General features: G+C 36.8%; 1 protein-coding gene across 13 annotated transcripts in view; it reads left to right on the top strand.

Moving 5' to 3' along the window:
• Positions 1–25,248, top strand: part of NBEAL1 (neurobeachin like 1) — a 91,478-nt gene that overhangs the window by 1,657 nt on the left and 64,573 nt on the right. For 10 of the 13 annotated variants that reach the window (XR_012629448.1, XR_012629447.1, XM_074873022.1 and 7 more), the window contains exons 3-4: positions 18,801–18,892; positions 24,220–24,381. Coding sequence is in view for 11 of the 13 variants with exons in the window: in XM_074873022.1 (XP_074729123.1) it covers positions 18,801–18,892; positions 24,220–24,381 (254 nt within the window). In the remaining 2 variants the exon portion in view is untranslated. Of the gene's footprint in view, positions 1–13,278; positions 13,510–14,217; positions 14,311–17,218; positions 17,279–18,800; positions 18,893–24,219; positions 24,382–25,248 lie in introns of those variants that run through there. The other 3 variants (XM_074873024.1, XM_074873025.1, XM_074873026.1) reach the window with 3 other exon arrangements.

The raw sequence follows: 25,248 nt of genomic DNA, 5'->3' as shown, positions 1-25,248 counted from the left end.
TATCTGTAAAATAAGAAACTACAAAAAATAACTGTAAAGGCAGAGGAAAGGACTGGCCTACAATCACACAGGAACACAGTGGCAAGGGTAGCTTTTGGTGGCCTTATTCTCTGGTTTTGTTTTGCCTTTTCTCTTTGTAGTCTCATGCTTTGTGTGTGTCACAATTTCTTTAACTTTTCAAACCAGTAGGACATTAAAGGTAGAACAAACATTCTCTTGTTCTTCTTCCCAGTTCATTTTTAGAGAAGGCCCATCTCAAGAGCATAGAATGTGAGATTTTAAGTATAGACCATCTTAACAACCCAAGTGCATAATAAAGCAGTGGATGAAGGTTGCACAAATTAGTCTTAATTGTAGCTTTTCTTAATTTTTGTGTGCGCGTTTTCAACCCTAATGCTCTATGTGTAGTCAAAAATAAAACTAGTGCAAACATAACAGCATGGTATGTCTTCTTACTGCTACCTGCGTGGGCGATCTGTTGGGTTGAAACATATTTGCGTAGACCTTTGCCTTTTAAACTAATGTAGTAATGCCAATGGCAGGAGGAAATGGACTAGCACTGGAGGAGATGGATGTTTTGCCAGTGAGTTCATCGATGTGAGAAGAACAAAGACGTTTGGAACAGACTCCAAGAATCCAGGCTTTCCTCAGCTTTGGGAGACACAGGGCTGCAGAGATGAGCCAAGCTCTGAATTCCTTTCCGCAGCTGATCTTTGTCTCTTTCCTCGCTAGTTCTGTATAAAATTCTTTTGTCTGTCTTATATCTTCTCCCCCTTTGCTGGAACCTTTCTTTCCATCTCCACGTTGTCCCCATGCTAGCAGGAAGTTTGCATAAATAAAGGAGTGCTAGTTAAAATGTATGCTTTAGCTCACTTAACAGGATGTTCAGTTTCTTTATAGGAATGATGTGTATGCAGTCTACTCAGTTCTCAGGTGGTGGAGGATGGACTCTAAAAAAAAAAAAAAAAAAACCAAAACCACCCAAACCCAAAACTTTTTATATACTCAGCCTCCATGAGCTGTCTGTGACTTTTTTAGCCTTTTTTCTTCCAGACTTACATTAAGGGCACGATTAGGTGGATTATATGTTGATAAGGACTTGTTCTTAGGTAGAAATTTTTTATTTATTAAATAAAAATTTGAAGGCAACTAGAGTGACTCCAAAACAGGAGTCTTCACTTTGCTTTTTAAAAAAGTTCTAGACACAAAACTGGTTTTTCCTTCTCTTTCTCTCTAAACTGGTTCAGGTTAAAATGATATCTCATTCTGCTTGAGGGAGGCATCCAGTATAACTGTTTCATCTTGGATTAAGTTTGGTGAAGTTAGGAGCAAGTGAAGAAGCTAGGTTTTAGGATGTAAAATGCTATGAAGCCATAATGTAAATTAGATTGTTCAGTCATGTATTGAAAACATCTGTGTGCTGTACTTGTTCTCCTTGGGGCATCTAGCACAATGGGAAGGTGTAGCAATAAATAATCACCAGTGACAGGTTATAGTGGTTTGGGAAGAAGTCTCTTTATACCTGGAACTGTCCAGTGAAGTGCAGTATCATATCCTGTATGTTTCGCTGTCATGACTTTATTGTGGCTGACATTCTGGGAAGGAAAGCTAGGCAATTTCTCCACACTACAAAAACTGCTAGAGAGTCATGGTTGAGTAAGATGGGAATTTGTTGTGCCACAAATCCTGAATATGTGGCTTTAGCTTTTGCAGCCTTGTTAGCAAAAGAAATGGTAAAATCCAAGCCCCTTTTGTGTGTGATGCTTCAGATTGTTGCAATAAGTAGCCTTGTTTGTCTTGCCTTTTTTTAGATCATCAGGTCCTTCGTGATAGTATGTTAAATATAGCACCCTGTGCTACAGTGGCAAGGCTTTTCATGGCTTTAAAGTGATGTATAATGCTGTGTTACCATCTTACCATCTATCCTGAGTCATGACTCTTGTTCTCTGTGATCACTTGACATCTCTGACAGCATCAGGTGCCTTTGCAACAATTAATTACTTTTGTGCAAAGTAACATTAAGAAGGCATTTCTCTCTTTTCATTGCCTCTTGTGCAGTTTAGCAATTGGAGATCTGGGCAGGCAGCAGCACTTAACTAGGATCTCTGCAGAAGGGGTCTTTGGATGACACCATGTTTGAGGTGGTTTATTTTTCTTTTTTTCATCCTTTTAAGATTATGTTTGAGTGGCTGTGGAAGTTCATTTTTAGTTGGTATTCAGTTGTTTTTCATCTGGCAGTTTCTAATCTAAGGTTGGGGTTTGGTTTTGGATTATTTTTTTTTTTTTGCTTCCGTTCCCCTGAAAGCTATCTTGTAGGGCAATAGCTATAAAGCTGCAGACTACAGTCTGCTGTTTAAGATGCCCAATGAAAGTAGAAGCCACACATGATTTATGATGCATCTGATATTGCATGAAAGCAGTCTAACAATTCATTAAATTTAGTCAAGTTTAGATGTGAGTCACTGGGGTTGTATCACAGCATTATATTGTTAATAGTATGAGCTATTCCTGCCTTGAGGTTTTTGTCTTTTTTTTTTTTTTTTTTTAAATGATGATGTCAAACTTTCTGCAAAGAAAGCATTGTTAAGGATGCAACTTGCTGTCATGTTTTTTGATGACTTTCAGTTTCAAGTGGTTGTTTTGGTGTTTTTCTGTTCTGTTTTCTGTTAATGTACAATGCTGTTATTCACTTGAATATTGGTATGGATGTAAACTGGTGTCCTCTCATCCAAATGCAGGAATGTGTGCATTCTAAGATAATTGAATTACATGTAGAATAGGTAACACGGGTTCTTTCTATTGAAGTCATTAGGAAAAATTTTTTCCAGTAGGTTAGGTAGACAATGGGAGTATCAAGCATATTGATTGTCAGTTCAAAGCCTTCAATAACCTACACAGGAGCATGAAACACTTCTTATATAAGTGCATATGCAGCAGATAGCTGAAAATGCTTTACTAATGTAAGTGTACAGCAGGAGAAGAGCTCTGTTGGGTGAACCGAAGGGGGCTGGAAAAAGGACATGCTTTCATGTGTGTCTGTGACATTTTTATGTTCATATGACTGAGGTAGTCTCTACCAGTTTTGCCTTGTAGCCTTAGACCAGCACGGCTGTAATAATATTACTGTTGTAATATTAGTTTATTAACCTTTTCTTGGATGTTAATTATGATCAGTATACAAAATTAATTCATGTTTTATAATACTCTGATGTCCAAGTGGAGAGCAGTGATGAGTGATGTTATTCAGGGGTCGGTATGGGGACCGGTGCTGTTTAACATCTTTGTTGGAAACATGGACAGTGGAATCGAGTGCACCCTCAGCAGTTTGCCAACGACACCAAGCTGTGTGGTGCAGTCGACACGCTGGAGGGAAGGGATGTGCCTTCCAGAGGGACCTGGACAGGCTGGAGAGGTGGGACTGTGCAAACCTCATGAAGTTCAACAAGGCCAAGTGCAAGGTCCTGCACATGGGTTGAGGCAATCTCAAGCACAAATACAGACTGGACAGAGAATGGATTGAGAGCAGCCCTGAGGAGAAGGACTTTGGAGTAGCAGAGGATGGAAAACTGATTGTGAGCCAGCAATGTGCACTTACAGCCAAGAAAGCCAACTGTATCCTGGGCTGCATCAAGAGAAGTGTGGCCAGCAGGTCAAGGGAGGGAATTCTACTCTTGTGAGACCCCACGTGCAGTGCTGTGTCCAGCTCTGGGGCCCCCAACATAAGAAGGACATGAACCTGCTTGAGCAGGTCCAGAGAAGGCCACGAAGATGATCAGAGGCTGCGAGGACAGGCTGAGAGAATTGGGGTTGTTCAGCCTGGAGAAGAGAAGGCTCCAGGGAGACCTTATAGCAGCCTTCCAGTACTTAAAGGGGGCTACAGGAAAGATGGGGAGGGACTCTGCATCAGGGGGTATAGGGATAGGATGAGGGGTAATGGTTTTAACCTGAAAGAGGGCAGATTTAGATTAGATATAAGGAAGAAATTCTTTCCTGTGAGGGTGGTGAGGCACTGGCACAGGTTGCCCAGAGAAGCTGTGGCTGCCCCCTCCCTGGCAGTGTTCAAGGCCAGGTTGGATGGGGCTTTGAGCAACCTGGTCTAGTGGGAGGTGTCCCTGCCCATGGCAGGGGGGTTGGAACTAAGTGATCTCTAAGGTCCTTTCCAACCCAAACCATTCTATGATTCTATGAAGTAACTGTTACTGCAGATTCAAATTAAAGAGATTTAACCTCTGTCTTATCTGTAAGATTTTAACTATATGTATTTAATCTCCTCCAGTTGTTCTGTTAGGTATTTCAGACTCTTCGACTCTGATAGGTATTTCAGACTCTTAGACATAAAGCATGTCAGGATTTCTGATACTTCTGATATTTACTATATATACTCAGAAAGCGATCAAATACCATTTTATATGAAAAGAGATTTTTCTTCTTTATCAAAAAAATAAATTGCTAATTGCCTTCAGGAGGGGTTTCAGAGGCATAAATGCAGGTACTTAGCTGCCATATGCACCTCAGAAAATGGTATTTGAGTTTTCATTGTATTACAGTGTTTCTGAGCTTTGTCTTACACTCTTGTTTTCAGTAAAGCACTGATTTCATTTAAACACTGCCTTATCTTGTAGGTGATATAATAGTTTGAAGGGAGTCTGTTCTGCAGCCAGTTTCTAGCCTGTGCTTCACATTTCAAAGAGAGAACATTCAATCTTAGTGTCATTAATACAGTAGGGACTCTGTCTGTTAGCAGTTGTAAAGCTAATCATAACGTTCTGTTCTTTACTAATGCAGATAGCTGAGACAATCACATCCCTTGCTGTGTTAAGAGCAGCAGACTTGTGTATAAGCTCTCATCTTAAATGTGCTTTCTTATGTTGTGCTGTATTTTCATTTGTTTTTACAAAATCTGATTGTATTGAGATAAATACGTTGTAGTTTTCTCTCTAGCATAGTGAGGGATATCTATATATTATAAATATCTTCTCATTTAATATTGTAGCATAGAAAGAGATGTGGTACTTTTTTATAGGAGAGCATTTTCTAGTACTAGATCAAAAACTGGACAGAAAAAAACCATTAGTTGTGACTATATGCATTATCCTAGAAATGTCCTGAAGTGGTTAAAGTCCTGTTACTTTGAGTTACTTTTTCCCCATCTGGGGTCCTTATAGGCTGCCTTACAGGAAGAATTCCAGTCAGGAAGACTTGAATGAGAAAAATAAATGGTCTTGGGGGAAATCATGATTTCTGTGTTAGTCAGGAGCAGACCACTGTGAGTGAAGTACTACAAACTGTGGTGTGCTAGCGGTGCTAGCTTTTCTGTAATTACATGGCTGTCTCTTCTCGGAAGACCATTACAGTGCAAATACTTAGAAGCTGAAGCTTTAACATATAAACGTGTATTTAATTGAGTGAAACTTACATTTGCGTTATGAGGACTAAATAGGTCATTTAAATAATGTCTGCTCTGTGCTGTGAGAAGAGTCTGTAAAAGAGAATAATTTCCATTCATTCCCTGTTACCATGTCTTAATCCTAACATACTATATAGAACTGAGATAATTTTGACATTGAATTGTGAGAATAAATTTATGTGTCTTTGGATCCTTTCAAGGGTGTGCTCCTTGGGGGGAATTCTGTTAGCATCAACTGCCTTGTTTTGGGCCAAAGCCAATGTAAAAGAGGGCGATCTTTATAGTCAAAAAAGTTGACTTGGAGCAAGAACATACCAGTTGTCTCACTGTGTGGTGTTACAGACTTGCCAAGCTGACCTACTCTCACTGACAGAAGGGGTCCTGCTGTATTGTCAGCATCCCTTCACTGTTGTTTTACAAAGTACTGCCTCCCAGACAATATTTTATAGTTCAACTGAATCGCTTAGTCACCTGCATGAAAAGATTGGGGCATTTAATGTGATGTTCAGCAAGTGGCAGTAAATGTATACCTTCCAGATGAGTGTTATGAAATCATAAGGGGTGGTTCATCAGTTTATATTAAATAATGTGAGTTTTTGCTTGCAAGAGGTTTTCAACCTCTGTCCATGTATAAAATTGGAGAGTACTTGTAAAGAAACTAAAAAAGTTTATGATCAGGTCAGCTTTTAGATGTGACTATTGTAGGACTGCATAAAGCAGTATGATTGAACTGAATTTATTCACCTAAATGATGATGTAGTTGTGTTTCTCAAAGGAATGTGGTTTTCGCAAAATTATGCTTAGTTGTGGTGAGACACATGTAATTCAACAAGAATATGATCTTTGATGTTAAACTGTAAGCCCTGTGTGAAACACTGACCTTTGCATGCCAAATATGATCTCATCCTGACGTAGCTTGCGCTTGTCTTCCTTCTTGTGCAATTGCTGATTTGTCAGTCATTCATATCACATCACTAGATATCGCCTTTGTTATATTAGATAAAGTAGTATTCAGCTTACAACTAGATTAATTCTTGAGCAAACCAGATGTTCAGTGAAAGTAATTTTTCGTAAGTCATTGTCACACAAATTCGTGCCTCTGCCAAAACTAGTGAGTGGAGATTTATTAAACAATTGCTGTGTAAAATATAATTTCTGCAAAATGTTTTTAAAAAAAATCTCTTCATTCTGGGAGAGTGTAACTTGTAAAAGAGCATGTCACAAGACACTTGTAGCTGTGTGTTGGTGAAGATATCTTTGTTCTGACTTTATGAGATGCTGAACTAATAATGGATATAGATAAACAAGAACAGTTGGTCGTCAATTCTGAATTTGCTGTCTGCTATTTAAAGGGATGTCTCATAGTCTAAGAACTAACTTAATTCTGATATTTACAAATATAGAACTTCTCATATAATTAACTGATATGTATATAGGAGACATTAGTCTCTTAACTTAGAGTAGCCATTACCTTCCTTAATTATGAACCAGAGTGACTGTGCTGGTGGTTGTTCAGACAGAACAGGGACTGCCACAGAGCATTCAGACTTCAGGTTGAAATGAGACAGCAGATAAATCTAAACAGGCAGAGATGTAAGAAAACCATAACATTTTGCAAGCTACAGATAAATTATTTTTGTTTCTTATCATTCTATAATATATTTGGCAATACATATGTGTAGCTGCTACTTTTAGATAAAGAAGTGTCTGAGGTTTGTCCATGCTTTTGCTGTAGGATTCAGGGTTTTACTGATGTCCAGCATGAGGCTGAAATTACTACGTGTCCACAGGTTTGTGGATTAGTGCTTTAAGAACGAGAAACATCCAGTTCTGAACATACCAACAAATATATTTCAGATCAAGCTTTTACTGAAATGAAAGAATCAAGTGTCTCTTAAATGGAATGATTTATCAGAAAGCTAGAAACACAGGCTTCTGGTTCTGTGTGTTGATGTACTAATAAAAGAGTGAATTTAACAAACACTGGGCTGTTGTGTGGTATCTGAGTTATGACACTTTTAATTTGGTCATCTGGTTCAGCTCCGGGGATAGCATGTGTCCTGATAAAAGAATATTGCCAAATCAACTCAAATATGCAGTGTGTTTGTGCTGTATTATGGAAATGGGAGAAAGGCTTGCCAGCTGCCCATTGAACAGCACTGTAGCTTAATGCCTGAATCCAAATGTTGTCAATGGATACTGTTAAAATATTTACAGGCTTCGGAAAGGTTAAACAGCTGCCATAGAAGAGAGGAGAGCTTCTTTAATTACTGAGCCTTTCTTTATGAAATAAATATATATAATAAGGGAAAAAACCCACTAAAACATGCACACATCTCAACAGTACAGATAAGCATCTTATGTTTTTAAAAACAAGTCATTTGTTCAGGTAACTTTTCCAATTTATCTTCTAGTAGATGAGAGGCTGCAGTAGAGGAGGATGGAAGAAACAGCAAGAATAAAACTATACTTGATTATTTTCAACATAAACACTGTTTTAAGTTTGACATCTCACTAAGGCTCTTCCATGCATCTGCAAATCTAAACATTAGCTGTTAGATTTCTGTGCTGATAAAATACTTGTGTGTGGTGATGCTTTCTCTGATACTTAAAGCATTTATGATGTGTTTTTGATATAATATTATGTTTGTCTTATTTATGATTGAGGATTGCATGTGCCTATAGTGAGCAATAGGAGTAAGTGGCATTATGGCTGTGTAAAATTAGGAATTAAATTTAACAGTAAGAATGGCTAATTATACGAGTATTAAAAGCAGAGCATATCTTAAAACAGTGAGGATATTTAAGAGGTTAAATATCAAAGGCTTTTGAATACATTATTTAAAGGACATTTGAAGGAGGCACAAACAAAACCTCAAAATAAATTCATAGTTAAATACTACTCTACATAGCACAAATAGAACAGAAAGTCAAAGCAGATGCTAAACCTTTAATTATCTAATAGGTAGAAATATAACACAGAAAAAACACTTTTATTTAAATAACCAGTCCTAGTAATTGTGGCTTTTAGACTGAAGTTGTGGGGTGGGATACGGATGAAGACAAATCTTTGAGGACGTATTCCTCAAAGTGAGTTTGCTTTTAATTATTAATGTAGGGAGAATAGGTATTCTTTTTATTGTCAGTTATCGTTCACCAGAATCTGCCTAAGAACCTGTAGGAGTTTCCCATAAGACATTTAAAAACTAATAAGGAAGCAAAGGCTGTGGTTGAAAATGTAGCACTTGCATTGGAAAGAAGAATTTAGCATTAATGCCAGAAATTTCTATAAAAAGCAAAGTGGAAATGAAGCAGTTTGAGTTTGACTCCTTTAATAAGATAGCAAGATTATTCTTTTAATATTAGTAATAATTTTAGGAAAACAACGTACCTTCATATAGTTTACTGCCAGTTTTCACTTGGAAGGTGGAAGGAGAATTCAGGAACTGAAAAATGTTTTTAAAATTATTGAAACTTCTTATTCTAAAGGCATCATGCAAAAAGAGTAAAGGCTTGTCTTCTGTGGAAGAGTGATTGGAAATGTTAACTGACAGTATATGTGGGGCATCAGCCCAGAGTTTCCAGTAACATAATCCTCATAAGTTTTCTAGAAAGTGGTTGTGGTAGATGCAGGCTGCTTGTAAGTCTCCTTACAAACTCTGTCAATAAATGTTTGGCTAATGCATTCATTTGTATAAGACTTGGTATTATTTTTTGCTGAATTTAGGACTAGCTGGAATGAACAGCTTTCTAGATATGACTGAAGCTTCATGGGAACTGTAGGCTAAGTGGTTTAGCATGTTCTGAGAAGCAAGGAGGGAAGAGGTTTTATCTGATGTTCCTGAATTTTTTTTTTTTTTTAAGTGACAATTTTGATTAGATCTGTAGTGTTTACATGCTTTCAAGGGCAAACTTGGAATTTGGGAGAGAAAATACCATGATGAGAAGTATGGTCCTTTTAATATTTGTTGTGTATAATAACCTAAAATACAAAAGAAGGCCTCAAAAATGGTGATGAGTACAGTGGCTCAGGTATGACTGCATACAGTTTTTTCTCCACAGGACCCTGCATTGTTCACTGTACTAGGTAGATAAAGCTCTTGGGAATAAAGCAGGGTATAGAGAACAGGGGTGTTATTTGCAGAAATGTGACCTCATTATTTACCTGTGCCAATAATTTAAAAACTGTACCAGCAGAAGTGCAATGGATGCCAAACAGCAGTTGCACAAGTAACACAAATTCTGCTACACCCTAGTCTTCTGGTCTTTGATTTTTTTTTTTTTTTAAGGGTGCTTTTGAAAAGTGGATTTTATTTTTTTTTTTAATACCTTCAGTGTATAGTTCACCTGCAGTACAATGTTAATGTAAGTCCTGGTGAGGTTGAGGAGACAAAAACAAACAAATCCATGGCTAAAACAAAAATTTGCTTTAGTTAAATTCGGTGTAATCATGTGACACTTTGAAACAAATGCAGACCGCTTCTGATAAGCTGTACACAAGTTCTCAGCCTTTTTCTTTATCTGCTGAAAGACTTGACAATATTTAGCTGGTGAAATAATAAGCTGATGTTTTCACTGTTGTGGCACCATCCTGCTTCCTTTCAGTCTGTCTGTGTTAAACTTTTATTGTCTCTTGCATCATGCTGAAAGTTAGAAACTTGATAGGGTAAAAGCTGGCTTTGTGTATGTTGTTGCTAAAACTCAGCCTTTTTCTCACGTAAAATGACCGCATAACTTCGAGTTTCAAAGCAATCAAATGTCAAACTCAAAACCTGTCCTAAGTATAGTTCGAATTTTCATTAAATTTAGACTTATCTTGACACTGTAGACTTTTGACATCGTGTTATTTTAGTTGCCTTTGAATTATTTAGGATGCTGCTTCTTCCCTTAGGCTTAAAATAGAGCTTCCAGCTTTTACCACTCTTGGCTCATTATGTCAACTTTGATGGGAAAAGTGAATGTTAATATAATGTAACATTTTATTGTCATCACAGCATGGTAAATTCCTGGTAAGTGCCTGGTGTAGGGGACTCTAGAAGGCTGAAATACTGTATACCAGCTTGTACTTGGAACTTGCCTAGTGGTACTTTCTATCAAATGTGAAGACATTAAAATCTGCGTTCAGATTCACTGGAATCATCCCATGACTGGGCATCAGTCACATGCCAGATCCAAGCTACAAGGCTGTAATTGTACTGTTACTCAAAAACAACAACAAAAAAAGATCAAGAGAAAGAAAAATAGAGGCTTTACTTCCATGTTAGTAAGAAAACTCTTTCATTTTGTTTTTCCAGTTTTGTTGGGGATCTGAAGTAGAAAAGAAATTGAGTAAAAACTTTCAGATAAGTGTCTCTTTCTTTAACCTAAGGCATTAGTGAAAGATTGTAATTATTGTTCTTGTTTTGAAAAGAGAAGAAATATATTAATTTAGACTTCTAATGTTTGTGGCATAAATTTTATCACGATTGACAGCTATAGGTTTGTTTTGGTGTAAATGTCTATGCTAAATGGAATTTTTTAACTTGTCCCAAAATAGTTGTTACTATCATGATTTGCTGCAACTACCACTTACAAAACAAAATACACCACCACCACCCCCCGCCTTTTTCTTTTAATTGCAAAAATGGAACAGAATGCTTGTGTGAATTTTGAAAAAGGATGTTTATAATTACTTACTTGGAGTCTTAGTTCTTTTGGATCAACAGTTGATTCAAAAATTATTGTGGTTAAAATGGGAAGTTGAGCCTAAAGGTGTTTTCCTTCAGAATTGACTGATTGAATTTATCAAGGCAGTTTAGCCAGTTTAGAATGGTTTATCATTAAGTCCTTTATTAATTCTTACAGTAATACTGCTGCTATAACAAAGCTTTTCAGGTTTTGTTTTGGTATTTTACAGATTTGAAAGGTTCACTCAAAGCATAAGCACTTTGACATATTTCAGAATAAAGGCTGCTAGGAGATCTCATGGTGAAAATGTTGCCTTTTGTGTCTGAAAAAGAAGAGGAAAAAGCTCCCTTAAAACAAACCTTCTAATCCCCCAATGAATAGTTTATTTCAGCGTTGAGAAATGTTCTACAATTCTGCATTATGCAGACTACTTCAATTAGTTTTAAGACTATTAAACTCACCAGTGATCTAAAGGCAGTATTTCATGTTTAATTTCCTAACGTTACTTTTTGTAGGTCTAATTCAGCCTTAACACCAAGGGATTATGCTTATTTTAAACATGATGCTTGGGGAAGGGGGACTAGTTACTCTAATACCACCAGTGAGATTTTATGGTAGTGCTTCTAAACTGAAATCCACTTTGAAGGTTGACTGACCGATGCGCACAGTAGTCAGACCAGGCTGGCTGTTTGATGACTGCATGTTAAATTTAACGATTTCAAACAACTGTCTTGTCAAACAAGTCGGGCTTGTCTGACAGTCGGACTCTGAACTGCCCTGCAGGGAATTTTTGCCTTTAGAGCATGGAACACGACACTGCAAATAGCCTCGGGTGGATCCAGCTTTTGTTTTTAGCAACTAACACTTCCTGGACGTAGCTATAAAAATTGTACTGAGCTTTGCCCTTTCAGTTGTGTGTGTCTGCTTGAAACCTTAGTAGAAATGGAAGTTACTGTTACATCTAAAAGCAACACTTACATAAATATGTAAATAGTGTCGATTTGAAACCTTGGGTAAATGTGCCTGTATTCCACAGGCACAGGTCTATAAAGATTTTCGGTGGCAGAACTTCAATGCCAGTTTTGTGTAAAATGTTTTCATTTAACTTAAGAGTAAGCTGTAGAGGTTCAATACTATCTGGCTTGTTATGATTTTGAAAAATGATATTACTGGGCAAAAAATTCTTGTTGACCTTCTTACATAGGTAAACTAGTTACTGAAAAAAAAAGTCTGGATTAGAACATTTCTTTGTCATTCATTTCATCAGTCCTCATAAAGAGCAGAGAAAGCTATTATAATTTCTAGATAATGTAGTATATCAAAGACAGGAGCCTGTCCCAATTTAGTGTAGGTTTTGGTTATTTTTTTTTTTCACTTCAGTGCCTTAAAGAATGTTCTATCTGTCAGATAGACATTAGGCTAGACCTCCTCTCTGCTACTGACTTTGTTTCAGTGTTGTTAAATGCTAAAATTGATATTAGCTTTGAGACCTTGTTTCACAGTTCTTCCAAGTCTTAGGATGGCCTTGCCTAGAGTTTATATATACACATATTGCAACTGATAAAATGTTAGATCTCATGGGAAACTTGCTAATTGTTTGGCAGTGTGTAGCCACAGTATTGCTATGCATACTGTAGACCAGTAGACTGCTTTTATTTAGCAACTTTTCTTTTTCTTTTTAGCATTGTATTAACTGTGTTGGTAAAAACAAAAAAAACCCCTTCTTCTGGATGTTTTGTGGTGGGTTTTATTGGTGTAGGGGTTTTTTTTTTAGATTGTGGGTTTTTTCAGTACCTGTTAGAAACACTATACTGCTCAGGCCTGGCAGTCTCTTCTTAAAGTGTAAAGAGCTATGACAACTATTATTGTGCCGAGAGGATCTTATGAAAATGGAGGCCTAAAGGGTGATGTGTTGTTTTGCTGTTGAGTTTTTCTTTGTTTTGTTTTTTTGAAAAAGAAAACCAGAAGTATTTAAGAAGGGGAGGGAACAAGGAAGTATATTCACTTTCAGGTGCTCTAAGCTATGTTTGATTTAATAGGATTAAAATGCTTTTTATTACTGCAGGTGAATGACTGGTTGTTGCTATAGCAGTTTCATAGCCTTCATTACAATATGTTGAACTCAGAAGTCTAAGCTTAGTCTGCCGATTTATGACTATCAACTAAAGGACTTTTTACTTTTTTTTTTTTTTTTTTTTTTTTAGATTTGCACATATCCTTACAATGACACCCTCAAGATAGCTTTGGGAAAACTCTGGTTGTTTCAGTTTATCACTAAAGACAAATGGCACTTAAATTGGATTTTGGCTTCTTGGAATTTCAAGCTGTGAAGAAATTATCTTCCAGAAGTTTTAAGGCATGCAGTTTCTGTATATGAATTATTATTAAAATAAAGTACAGAAATTTGTCCTGCACAAAAGCTAGGCAAGTTTCAGGTAAATAAATGAAATGCTTAGGCTTCTGACTTATCTGCAAGGTTTTGAAAATCAACATTTTCTTATCTTTTCTAGTGGTTGGAAAGTTGTAACTGGTGAAAGATGTCTTATTACTATCTACAGATTCTTTCTGCTTTTATTGCTGTTGTAGAAATCAAAAATTTCCTTCTGCATTTCTTGCTGATCTCATAGGGCATGTCTGCAGAGTGTGTGTGGCAGGGCTGGGAAAGAATACCAGTCTAAAATTGGTTTATCAGTTTGTCCTTGTGGTGTGTTATCAAAACACGTTGATTTGTAAGCTGTGCTTTAAAAGCATGGTGCATCTTCAAATAGCACCACGGAAAACAATTTGGAGCTGTTGTCTGACAGCCTCCAGCTACCTGTCTGCAGAATGACAACAAAAGGGTAATTATGAAACGGGGGTAAGAGTGAGTGAACAGCTGCGTGGTGATTAGTTGCTGGCTGGGGTTAAACACATAGGTTTCGCTGCTTTTACTGGTAATAAGGCTTCTGATTATTTAAGATGCTTTATTATGGTCTGGCGAAGTTACACTGCTTCCTTAGGACGGCTGCAGAGATGATGGAGAAGCTAACAATTTTTACAGTGAATCAGTTGGATCCGTGATTGCAGTTCAGTGATATGTAGCTCTCAGTAGCAACACAGATCTGAAGTATTGCCATACCCATAGGATGCAATATTCTGCCGGGTGGTAACACAGATATTTGTCAGACTGCAACATGTATGGGCTTGGAAAGCTGATCTGGCATTGAAGAACACAAATGTATCCATGTTAAAATTAGGTAAGTTTGTGTTCTGCTGTTAATGTGGTTTACCACTAATGTCATGAGAAAATAGTTGAAAAGCTGGGTGGGAAGAGAACTAAACAGAATTAAATTCTAAAATCCATTGAATTTAAATTTCAGATGAAATGGCAGCAGCTGACCTCAAAGAAAAAAAGTTGAGTTCAAGATAAAGATGCTGGGTAGGATAATTGCAGTGTACATGGTACACAGGAAGCAGCTGATACCCATTAAATACTGTCTGCTTTTATTATGATATTATAATTTTAAACCAGTGTAAAAAGACGGTTTTTCTCCTAAACCATCATGCTTCTGGTTTGGGAAAATAGATGCATTTGAAACACATAGGCTGGTCTTCAGAAAGGTATGTATTTAGCTGTGTTTTAGGAATGGACATTTTTGTATGCTTTGCCATGGGTAACATATACCATTGTAAGTTTTCTTTCTTAAAACTGCTTCAGTAAAAATCTAGATTTCTTGCAGCTTTCAGCAGGTGACTGGTGCATGTGTCTGGGGTGATTGCTGCTAATAAAAAGGAAAATCTGGGCCAGATTCAAATTTTGAAAGCTGTTTTTAACTTCTGTTTCTAACATCTTTGAAATAACTTATATGTCTTAATTTGTAGCAAAACTGTTAAATATTGGGTTACTTTTTCCTGGAATTATGTATTCCTAGTTCATAAGTCTTAATTTTGGTTAATTTCTGGAGAGGTGGCATACTTCTATTAGGTGGTTTATAATGGAGATTTATTTCGTAGTGTTTCTTATGTTGCTAGGTGATCTTGTTTACTTTTTTGCATCCATGATTTATTTTTTTTTTTCTTCCCAAGTGGTGTTGAGTTAGTGCTATTGTCTGGGTGGAAATCTCTAGATTTGACTCAGAATGAATCAGCTGTTGTGTAAGCTGTTTTCTACTGGCATATACCAGTAGTGTTACCTGTTATTTTGATATCAAAGCTGATGATTTTAATAACTTGGAATAATATATAATTAATTGATTGTCAGGGGGTTGAGGTAGAAAGGAGTTGGGTTAAATAGTGTGCTGCAGGTAATGATCAAACAGTATTGCAGTTCTTAGTTTTTACCAGAATTGGGAGGAGTTTTAGTGGCAAAGTGAATTGAGCAGTATGTGCACTACAGGTAAGCAAAAACTTTTGGTCTTTTGTAACATCTGTGGCCTACTCTTGGTGTTTATGTAATTGCCTTTTCTTGTATATTTTGTCTGCCAATGTTCTCTCTTACTGCTAGTCTGCGCTGATACTCTTGCAAAGGCATTATAGTTTAAGGAGGTTTAATTTAATCTTAATATTGAAGCTGATTTGGGCTGTATCATGAAAAAGGAGCAAGCAGACATTTAATCTAATTTTGTCTTTTGTCCTCCTCTTCCCCTTCTCTCATCCATAACCTTTTGCTAAAGCAATTTTAAGTTGGATAATGATCTTATTTGCACAGCTTCCTTCATGGTATGTGACCAAGAAAAACTGAGTTTTCTTACAAAAGTTTACTGTCAACAACTAGCAGTCAGCCTCAGCTGTGTCAACAAATGATTGTAATTTTGGGATATCAGCAAGTTTTACTTCTTGACCATCTTTTGGTTTGATTTTCAAGGTGTTTGATCTGTGAACCTGAGAAATAAGTTTTCTGTGGTCACCTGGTTGAGATAATCTGTCAACCTCTGTAGTTTAAACCAGTAGCTTGGAAACCTTGAATTTATTTTTTTTCTCAACAGCTTCCTTCATTCTCTATGTTGCAATTTCATCCTGAGGTCAAGTAGTAGGTGTGTGTTTAAGCTAACCTAACTGTTTGGTAGTTCAGTGCATATTAAATGTGAGGACAAGGCTACATTACACTTACAGGATGTAACACTCTTTTGACAAATTTTGAACAGAAAAAGAAAGGGAGTGATGACTTAAAGAAAAACCATTGAAATGGGAATAAAAGCAGAGATGAGGAGAAGAAAGACTATGAAGGAGGGAGAGATTAGGAATGAAGTTGACGAAGGGGAAGTAAGATAATGAGGAAAAATTAACAAGAAAATGCAGTAAAGACAGTGGAAGCAAATAATCAGATAAGATGTATCTAGCTGAGGGTTTTATTTGGCACCTGTTGTCACAGTATCTGAACACATTTCATGTAATTGATAGTGACAGTGAAATAAATTGTGTTTCTGACATTTCTTGCTTGAGTTAGAGGGGTCTTTAGGTGCATGAGGAAGAGTGAAGTCTAGAATGAGAAGGGGATTCCTATGCTTTATAACTTCTGTACTTGCAGTGGAAAGGTGGTCTGAAGTTTTGCAGCGCTTCAGATTCTGGATTTCCGTTTTTATTTTATTTTGGTTGGTTTTGTGTTTTTTCCCTTGGGAGGCTCTTTTGTACATAGCTAGTTTTGCACTGACAGTACTGTGTGTGTCTCTCTTTCTTGGTGACTCTTTTACATTGACATTGCCCCAGAATACTGTGTGTGTAAGAGTTGTTTGCAGATTGCTCCTTGGTCTTAACACTGCAGGGAAATAATCTGCTATTTGGGAACAACTGTGGTAACTAAAGGCAACAAGCAAAAGGGTGGAGATATAGAAAAGGGTGAGGAGAAGGATGAATAAAAAAGATTAAAACTGTTGCAAAATTATATAAATTAGGGAGTAGATTTAGAAACAATTTAAAATCTCTAATACTTCAGGCAAATATTTTAAAGCTATTCTGAAAATTATTTATTACATAGAATGTGGGACTGCATGGATGTGTATTAACGGATGTGACTGTACAGTCCTATGTTAGCTGTGGTCTGGCAGCTTGCTTCTGAAAATTAAGCAGCTTGACTTCTAAAATGAGACTATCTCAAATGGCATGTTTTGACAGAGTTTTCCTGTGGTGGTTTGTGGTGGTCTAGTATCTGTCCTCCCTGCTGGCACAGTACCCAGCCCTGAGGAACTGCTGGTCACGAACAGAGTCTGTCAGCTCTACTAAGAACAAGTATGAAGCCTAAATTTAAATTCCTATCTTTTTTATAGATACCTAGAATACACATCACATGAAAGTATCCTCTTTTCTCCCATCTTGCTTTGAGCTTTCAGATGGGAAACAGCGAGAGTGACAAAAGAATGTATTAGAGGTTGTTCAGTTTCATAACACTAAAATGGCAGCAACCACTGCCTCAGGCTTCTCAGGCTGCATTGATAATGACATTTCATCTTCAGTCAAAAGACAGTAAACTAATATACTGCAGTGAAGCTGAGTTTTACAGCGCTTGCACTAAAATTGAACTTCTTGTCCTTGAGGATCCCGGGTGTGGTACTCCCACATTGTAGTGATCCAGTTCCAAAGTGAATGGAGTGGAATTTTCTGTAAGAATAAAGAAAAAAAATAACAATTTTTTTTTTTTAGCATCTTTTCTCAGCTCCCCAGGGGCAGACCTTTTCCCTATGCAAATTTATATTGCAAGGTGGCTCCTTCAGAGCATGTCTTAATGTCCTTTGAATTTCTTCTATGTTAAAATATCCTGTTGTACTACTTACAATGGTCTGGAGTAAATGACAAATACAGGTGTTTTGGGAAATACAAAGCTTGGACGTGATTTCAGGTTTAGGGCTAGCAAACTCAGAGGTGACTTGTCTGACTATCTTGGGTTTGCCAGGGTATGACCCTGAACATAACAGTCTAACAATGTGGCATAAGATAAGCCTCATTATTAAAGCAGATAGATTAGTAGTAGCTAGAAGAAATATTTTTTTTCCTAGTGTTATCTTAGCCCTGAGTTACCAACATCTAATTAGCCAAATGCTTCTGGCATACACTTTACCTGTTGATTTTGCAAGTCTTGTATGTTTGGTGATCCTTCAGTTTCTAGTATCTGTCCTCCCTGCTGGCATAGTACCCTGCCCTGAGCCATGAACAGAGTCTGTGTGCTCTAAGAACATCTAGGAAGCCTAAATTTAAATTCTTATCTGTTTTATAGATATCTAGAATACAAGTCACAGGCTCTGCATTTTCTCTTGGAACACTTAATCTGGCTCTAGTCTGCTGCTAGCTGCCATATTGATCAATGAATGAAACAAAAAGCAAATTATTTTGCGATTAGGATTGTTGTAGGAGTTCTTGTTTAATTTTATAAGCTATAGAGAGTGTTGTGTGCTAATGTCTATGCTATCAAGACTAGAATATACTAGTAATTTTGTAAAGCTGTATTTACATACTCTGGAGAATAAGTAAATGTTGTTGGCAGGAGGAGAAGCTAAAATGCTTTGGTTGGCATTGGTACCAGGAAGTAGGAACACATTAACTAATGAATAGAGCAAGAATGTCATATCAGCACAACATGGCTGAGAATTTCAAAGGACACAGATTTTTTAATTTTAGTTCTAAAAATTTACATATTCCCTGCCTTCTCCCAGCTGAAGTGCATTCAAGAAAAGCTTTCCATTCAAGTTAGTCCTACAGAGTTGTTGATGGATGATCTTGAGTGCAATATTGCCTAATGTTCTCTTCTTTTTTACAGAAAGATCCAGATTACCTGAAGCTCTGGTTGGATAGTTTTGTTTCTAGCTATGAACAGTTTCTGGATGTGGACTTTGAGAAGCTGCCAACTAGGTATGTAGAATTACAGACCTGTTCATCTTTGATGTCTGAAACAGACCTGGGTGAGAGCCCAGTCTTGTTCAATGGCAATACTGCCTTTAAACAAAAGAAAGATTTTTTTTAATTGTTGAGTGGCACTCCCATTCTTTTGAAGGTCAAGTTGAGTTGGGAGTGATGAAACTAGGCAAATACTGGTATTTGCATTATACCAGGAGATGGCATGAGTATTCACTTGTTCTTGCTCGTATAAATATAATCATTATTCCTTGTGCATTTTGGAATAAGTATTCATTATATGTTGCAAATGAAATAGTATTAGTCAATATTAGTGTTTGGTATCTGTTTCAGCAGTGACTGAAGATAAGTAAGATGTAGGTAAAATTTTGTAACTTTATTTCAGAGATTGCTTTAAGTTTAAGGATGAGATGAAATGCTTAATGACAGACTTGGGTATCTTAGCTGAAAAGCTTTTAAAAATTAAAATATGCACAAATGATAGACTTTGAAGTGATTTCTGTGTTTGCATCCCTGAACTTCAGTTCAGGGCAAGAGTATTGCTGACTTCACTCGTGTTGCTGACCACAAGTTCTCAGATATAATCCTGAGGCGGTATTGAAGTCTAATTTCAGAGTTCTATGTTTAGTATTTTGAATTTGCTGTGTTCCAAGGGTTGTGTTTTCAAGACTAACTTTGCAAATGAGGAGTAGAAACTTAAGCACTGGATGTTTTCTCCTGCTTTTGAGATGCTTGGATGAACTAATGGTTTTAAGAAAAAGCAAATGTTATGGAATTCAGAAATCATGAGAACTGGTGTCAGTATTATAGCTGATATTGCTGCTGGTGTTTGCATGCAAAGAATGGCTCTCCCTCCATGATGGCTGCAGTCCAAGCCCTGTTGAAATCAATGGAAATTCTTTAATGGGCTTTGGATCAGATCCTGTTTGAAGTGTAAGTGATAGCCTATACTGTTACAAGGAAATGAAGAATGCTGCAACTGGATCTCAGTGGATAAAAACTGGGCTTCTTGGCTCTTTGTATTAAAATTTTCCTCATAATGCCTATATGAATGCAAAATATGTAGTGCAATTACCAATAAGCAAGACCTTCAAATTAAATCTGTGCTCTTTCAGAAGATCTGTTTTCTTTGCAGTGTCAAGAATGAATCTTACTGGGTTTATTTAAGGAAAAAGTTTATTCTTTGACACAGGTTATCTTTAATGTTCTACTTAATATTGAAATCTGAACAGTGGAAGAGAAAGATATCTTGGTACTTCAGGTTTTTTAAGTGGTTTTTGGTTTTGGTTTTTGGTAACAAAATATAAAAAACAACCATGAAGCTTAGTTGTGCAGAACAACAGCAGCATCTTCATTGTGCTAAATGATGGTTTAGTGAGCATAAAAATAGTGTATTTTTCTGAGGTTAATGACAGGATTAGTGATTTAGTCTGGAAGAATAGGCCCATGTGGATCTAGACTCGTTTGTGTAACAGATGTAGAGAAAATGTATCAAAACAACATAGGGATGAGGGCGGATCATGCCAGTGCTTTGATGGCTGGATTAAAAATTACACATTTGAGAGCAGAGATTAGAATTAACAAAGAATTGCAGTTTCTGCCCATATTTGGATTTGTGAGATAATCAGGCACGTGAAAAGTGGTGTCTTTCTGGGGTTTGTCACTTTATATTGCAGGCATTTATATTGTGGAACTGTTATTACTGAGCCCACAGAAAAGAACAAGTAGGTCAGTGTGGAACCACCAAATGCTGATTTCCAGTGACTCTTCTCTTGGGGCCATAGGACCCTGTGGACTCAACTTTTTTTACTGGAGTTGCTTATTAAATAATTTTGTCTTTTCATCTTGGAAATGATATATGATGCTAGCTGAAATGAGAAACTGCGTGGACTAATACTATTTTTTTTTTTCCTTATATAAATCTTAGTATGCTTTACAGCTATATGCCTGGAAGACCTTGTGTACTGAAGGGCAAATGCCAGGAAATAATGAGAAACTGTTTAGGGAGAAGAAAGCTTGTCCAGACTGCTGGACAAAATTAACCTTTTAGAAGACAGGCATGAAGTTTGTGTCAATGTAAAACTATGTGGTTTATTTAGCATCCAAGAAAACACCACTTTAAAAAATGTAATGAAACTGTTAGTGTTTTGCTTTTTTTTTTTTTCCCTGAAAGAAGGACTCTTAATTGCCGCTGTCACTTGCTGATTTAACTGATGAGTATTTCTTCTATAAATTAAAATATATAATTTCCTGAAATCTGAAAGATGCTACGTAGTGCAGAATTAGGAAGTCTCTGAATACAGAGAATGAGTGTATCCACTGGTATGATTTGACTGTATAAGTAGAGCTTATACAGTTATGCAGCTTATAGGCTTATACAGCTTCAGTTCTGCCTCCATCTTTGTGCATCTACCCTATATTTTTAAGTGAAGTGTTTCATTAATGGTGTTTTCAATTATTTTTCTGGAAAGATGAGGTGATTTTGCTGAAAAAGTGAAAATAGCTATGCTGACAGCTTTGAGCATTGAGCACTGAGCACAAAAGATTAGTGTACCTGTCTGTTCTTTCCCTAAAAACATTTATTCATCTCATATGTATTTATGTGAAAAGGATAAAACCTTTACCAGCTGGTGGGAGGTTTTTTCCCTCTCACTGAAGGAGAGGAATTGTCTTTTGGTTTGCATGATCCTCGAGCAAAGGAGCTTAAAGGAAGCTCATGCAAAGTACTGTAGAAACCGTACTTTGTTAATTGTTGACATAAAACCCACATAAAAATGATGCAGGAATCATGATAGGAATGCTGATTACATGGTTTCATGGTCATTGAAAAGTAAAGCCTGGTTTATCTACAGCACTTTGTTCTAAAGTGCTTACCGCTGGCGGAGGAGAGGTTGAAAGTCCCAGTGTGTGAGTTTGAGCTGTAATAGGTGAATACAATTTAGAGACTAATTTAACTTCTTTTCAAACACCTGAAACGGTAATTTATATTGCTGCATAGCCATGTTGATATAATGCAGGAAATCATAAATAAAAAACGCCCAAGTGTGTCGAGGTCTTTTTCATATTTTTGAGGTAGGGTAGCAGCAGTCAAATAAGAATGTCAGTTAAGGTATGACTTTTGAGATTTTTTTTAGTTTTTCTTCCTTTTGAAATACTTAGTTTACGCATCTAGTCTTGTGGACATGTAGTATCAGTTTTTCTGGACAAGTTTAACTTTTAGATTTTTGTGGTGATGCAGTATTAATTTGTGCTGGAATGAAAATAAGTTTGATTATTTATAAATATTTATTTATATGCTCTATAGGATATTCAGTTTGAGTAATCCTGATTAGTATTTCTTGTGCCAGTCTAGCATGAGGCAGTAAATTCTCATGGATTGTGCAATAGCACAGACAGGCAGCTACTGCAGAGAAAACATTCTTTGGGATGTGAGGCATGAAGGGTATGCTGTTTGCTCTCTTGTAAAGGATTTTATGGTCTTACTGAAAAAGACTTGTTGGCCATTTTAGGGAAATTACTTCTGGATATATGATTTCAGCTGTCAAAAGTCATGGTCTTCCTAATACAGAGATAATGAATTATCAGATTATGAGGAGCTGCGCTTATAGTCCCAGAGGGTATGGATCTGCTGGCATCTTGAGGGGTGAAGCTGCTCACAGGAATTAAAATTTCTTTCTTGGCAGTTGTGTTGGAAAAAAACAGTTGCTCTCAGTTTTGTGGTTAGTGTTTCTATCAGTTTAGAGCCTAGGCTCTTTAAAATTTGTGTTAAAACTCTCTGAATCCCTTGATTCCTGAATCCCATGATCTGAAAAGCAAATTGCACAAATCTGAAGAGGCAAGGGAATGAACAGTATTTGGTCCTCTGTATACATATAGGTAACACTTGTTTTCTAGGACATGGGAGCTTGCTGTCACTTATACCTGTCTAGTTGTTTTACTAAGTTAGGTCTCAGTTTTTCCCTTCTATATAGCCTTCCTTTTCAGCTTTAGAAGCTAAATAATGTATTGTTCCCCATTTCCCTCAAATAATCAGTATCACAGTGTTTAGTGTCAGTCATTGCATTTCTCCACACTTTTTGATGCTTATTCTTACACAGATGTATGTATGTAAGTGTCATATTAGTGACTTTTTGAGCTAGCTGAATTTTTTGTTTGTTTTAATTTTCCCCCGGCTTTGGCCACGGTTGAAGGCTTTTGTAAGCTGTAAGGCTCTTGCTTGTGTCTTCATTTTTCCTGTGTACAGTTCATAGAGAATGTATCAGGGTAAACAGCTGATGCCAAACGCAAACTCTCTTTAGTATGTGCAACAGTGGATAAACAGTCTGCATCCCAGAGAATGTTCTAACACATCTATGTATTTCTATACTGCTGCTGAAATGGGATTCTGTATGGCTGTTCCTGGAGCATTGGCTTAGTTACTGGTTTTATTTGTGATTTTTTTTTTTCTTCTTCTTTTGGTTCTCACTGGTGTGTTTCTAAAAATGTTTCAGTTCAGTAAAAACAATAGGAAAGAGTACGTAATGTTCTTCAGGGCCAACTTGGTAGAGTTGTTACATTTAACACAACAGAACAGTCTTTTTGTCTCCTAAAAATAATTAGATAGCAGAAAAAACCTATTTCCTGGGTTAATGATATCCAGAAACTGATAAGGATGGGTCAGCTTTTCATGCAAAACGTGTGTGCCAAAAGTCAGATTGATTTTTGAGAGCTCCCTCTCCTGCGCATTCAGACCCCGATTTTCAAGTCTTCCTTTGTTTAATACTATTGTGAGCAGCTTTCTTTTTGTATTTAATCTTATTTTGTACAGGTTTTTGTAATTCATGTAAGAAAGACATGAATTTCTCTGTAGATGAATACCAACTGGGCTTCAATAACTACTTAATAATTGGCATCTCATTTATTTGGACACTTTTAATCTTCAGTGGAAAGTTGAAAAATGTTCCCCATGTGTTTAGTTTTCACATTTCATTCCATTGTGGCCATCCCTTTCCTTATTTAGGGATTTGCCAGGCCACCCGTTTATCTGCTGAAGATCATGCAATTTCTCTGTGGCAGTTAAGGCAGATCATTGCATGGAGGAGCATTTAGGAATTCACTTAATGAATTTTTAACACTTTTTTTCAATGCAGTTCATTACTGGGGAAAAGGAAGCTCAAGCTGGCATATTGCCACCAAGCATTTCCTTGTGGTTCATTAGAAAGTGTTTGTGAGCCATCAGTTCAGTAACCTTTCTTATATAGGCTTATTGGAATGAGCACATTGAAATTGATTGGTAACATGTCACTTGCATGATTAACAATTTTGTGTGTGGTTTTTCTCTTTAGGGTGGATGACATTCCTCCAGGAATATCACTGCTTCCCGATAACATTCTTCAGGTCCTTAGGCTTCAGCTGCTACAGTGCGTCCAGAAAATGTCAGATGGACTAGAAGAGCAGCAGCAGGCTCTGTCACTTTTACTTGTGAAATTCTTTATCATACTTTGCAGGTATTTGTTCTGATTGTTACCTCTGCAAGGCTATTGTTTTGTTTCAGAAATCTTGATGCCATCTATAAATATAGATTCTAATGGCCCATGCAGTGTGATTTGACACTTCCCAATAGAAACAGAGAAATGCCACTTCTCACAGTCTTCAAAATAAAGGAAGAGGGAATAAAGGAGAGAGAGGGGAACAATGCAAAAATCTTAGCAATAATGTTTGCCATGAGAAATGGAATAGAAGGGGATTAGACACTAAATTCCTTGTAATTACATAAGATTTATCTATGGGAATTCAAGATATGGTATATCTGGTATAAGAAATACTTTTAAAAGAAAAGGCGCACTTGTAACAAGTTTTGGATATGAAGTAACTTGAGAGACAGTTGTACAGGAAGAACTGTTTCACATTCTTAACATGCTTATAATGCCATAAACAGCTTAGAAAACTGACGTTACACTGAAACTTATGCCTTATTCTGTAATTCTGTTGAAGCAGGTGAATAAACTGTTTTCAGGGTTCTATTCCTCACTATTTCTTCAGTTTTCTATTATAAGCTGCATTAAGAGAGGAAGGTGATAAAATATAATAGGGAATCTCCTTTTCTGAGGAGTATTTGAAACAGCTTTTTTTTGAGTCCTTTGGCTCTCATTACCCCTGAAACAATACAAAGGGCTGTTGGGCAGTGTTTAAGTATCCTGGAATATTAAATACAAGCTGAGTAGGTGGTGGTAATGTGTTTCTGAATTAAAAGCTGTTACTGGTCTTACGTAATTGCTGAAAAGTTCTCCTTATGTCATCACTTCAGTATCTGATCCTTGTGACTTGTCCTTAAGACTGAGAAATAACGTGCATGCTATTTCTTTGTTGTTGTT

This window comes from Strix uralensis, chromosome 6 (assembly GCF_047716275.1).
Source record: "Strix uralensis isolate ZFMK-TIS-50842 chromosome 6, bStrUra1, whole genome shotgun sequence".
Classification (NCBI taxonomy): Eukaryota; Metazoa; Chordata; class Aves; order Strigiformes; family Strigidae; genus Strix; species Strix uralensis.
Note: the sequence above shows the minus strand (reverse complement) of the source record. Positions and strands in the feature narration are given on the sequence as shown.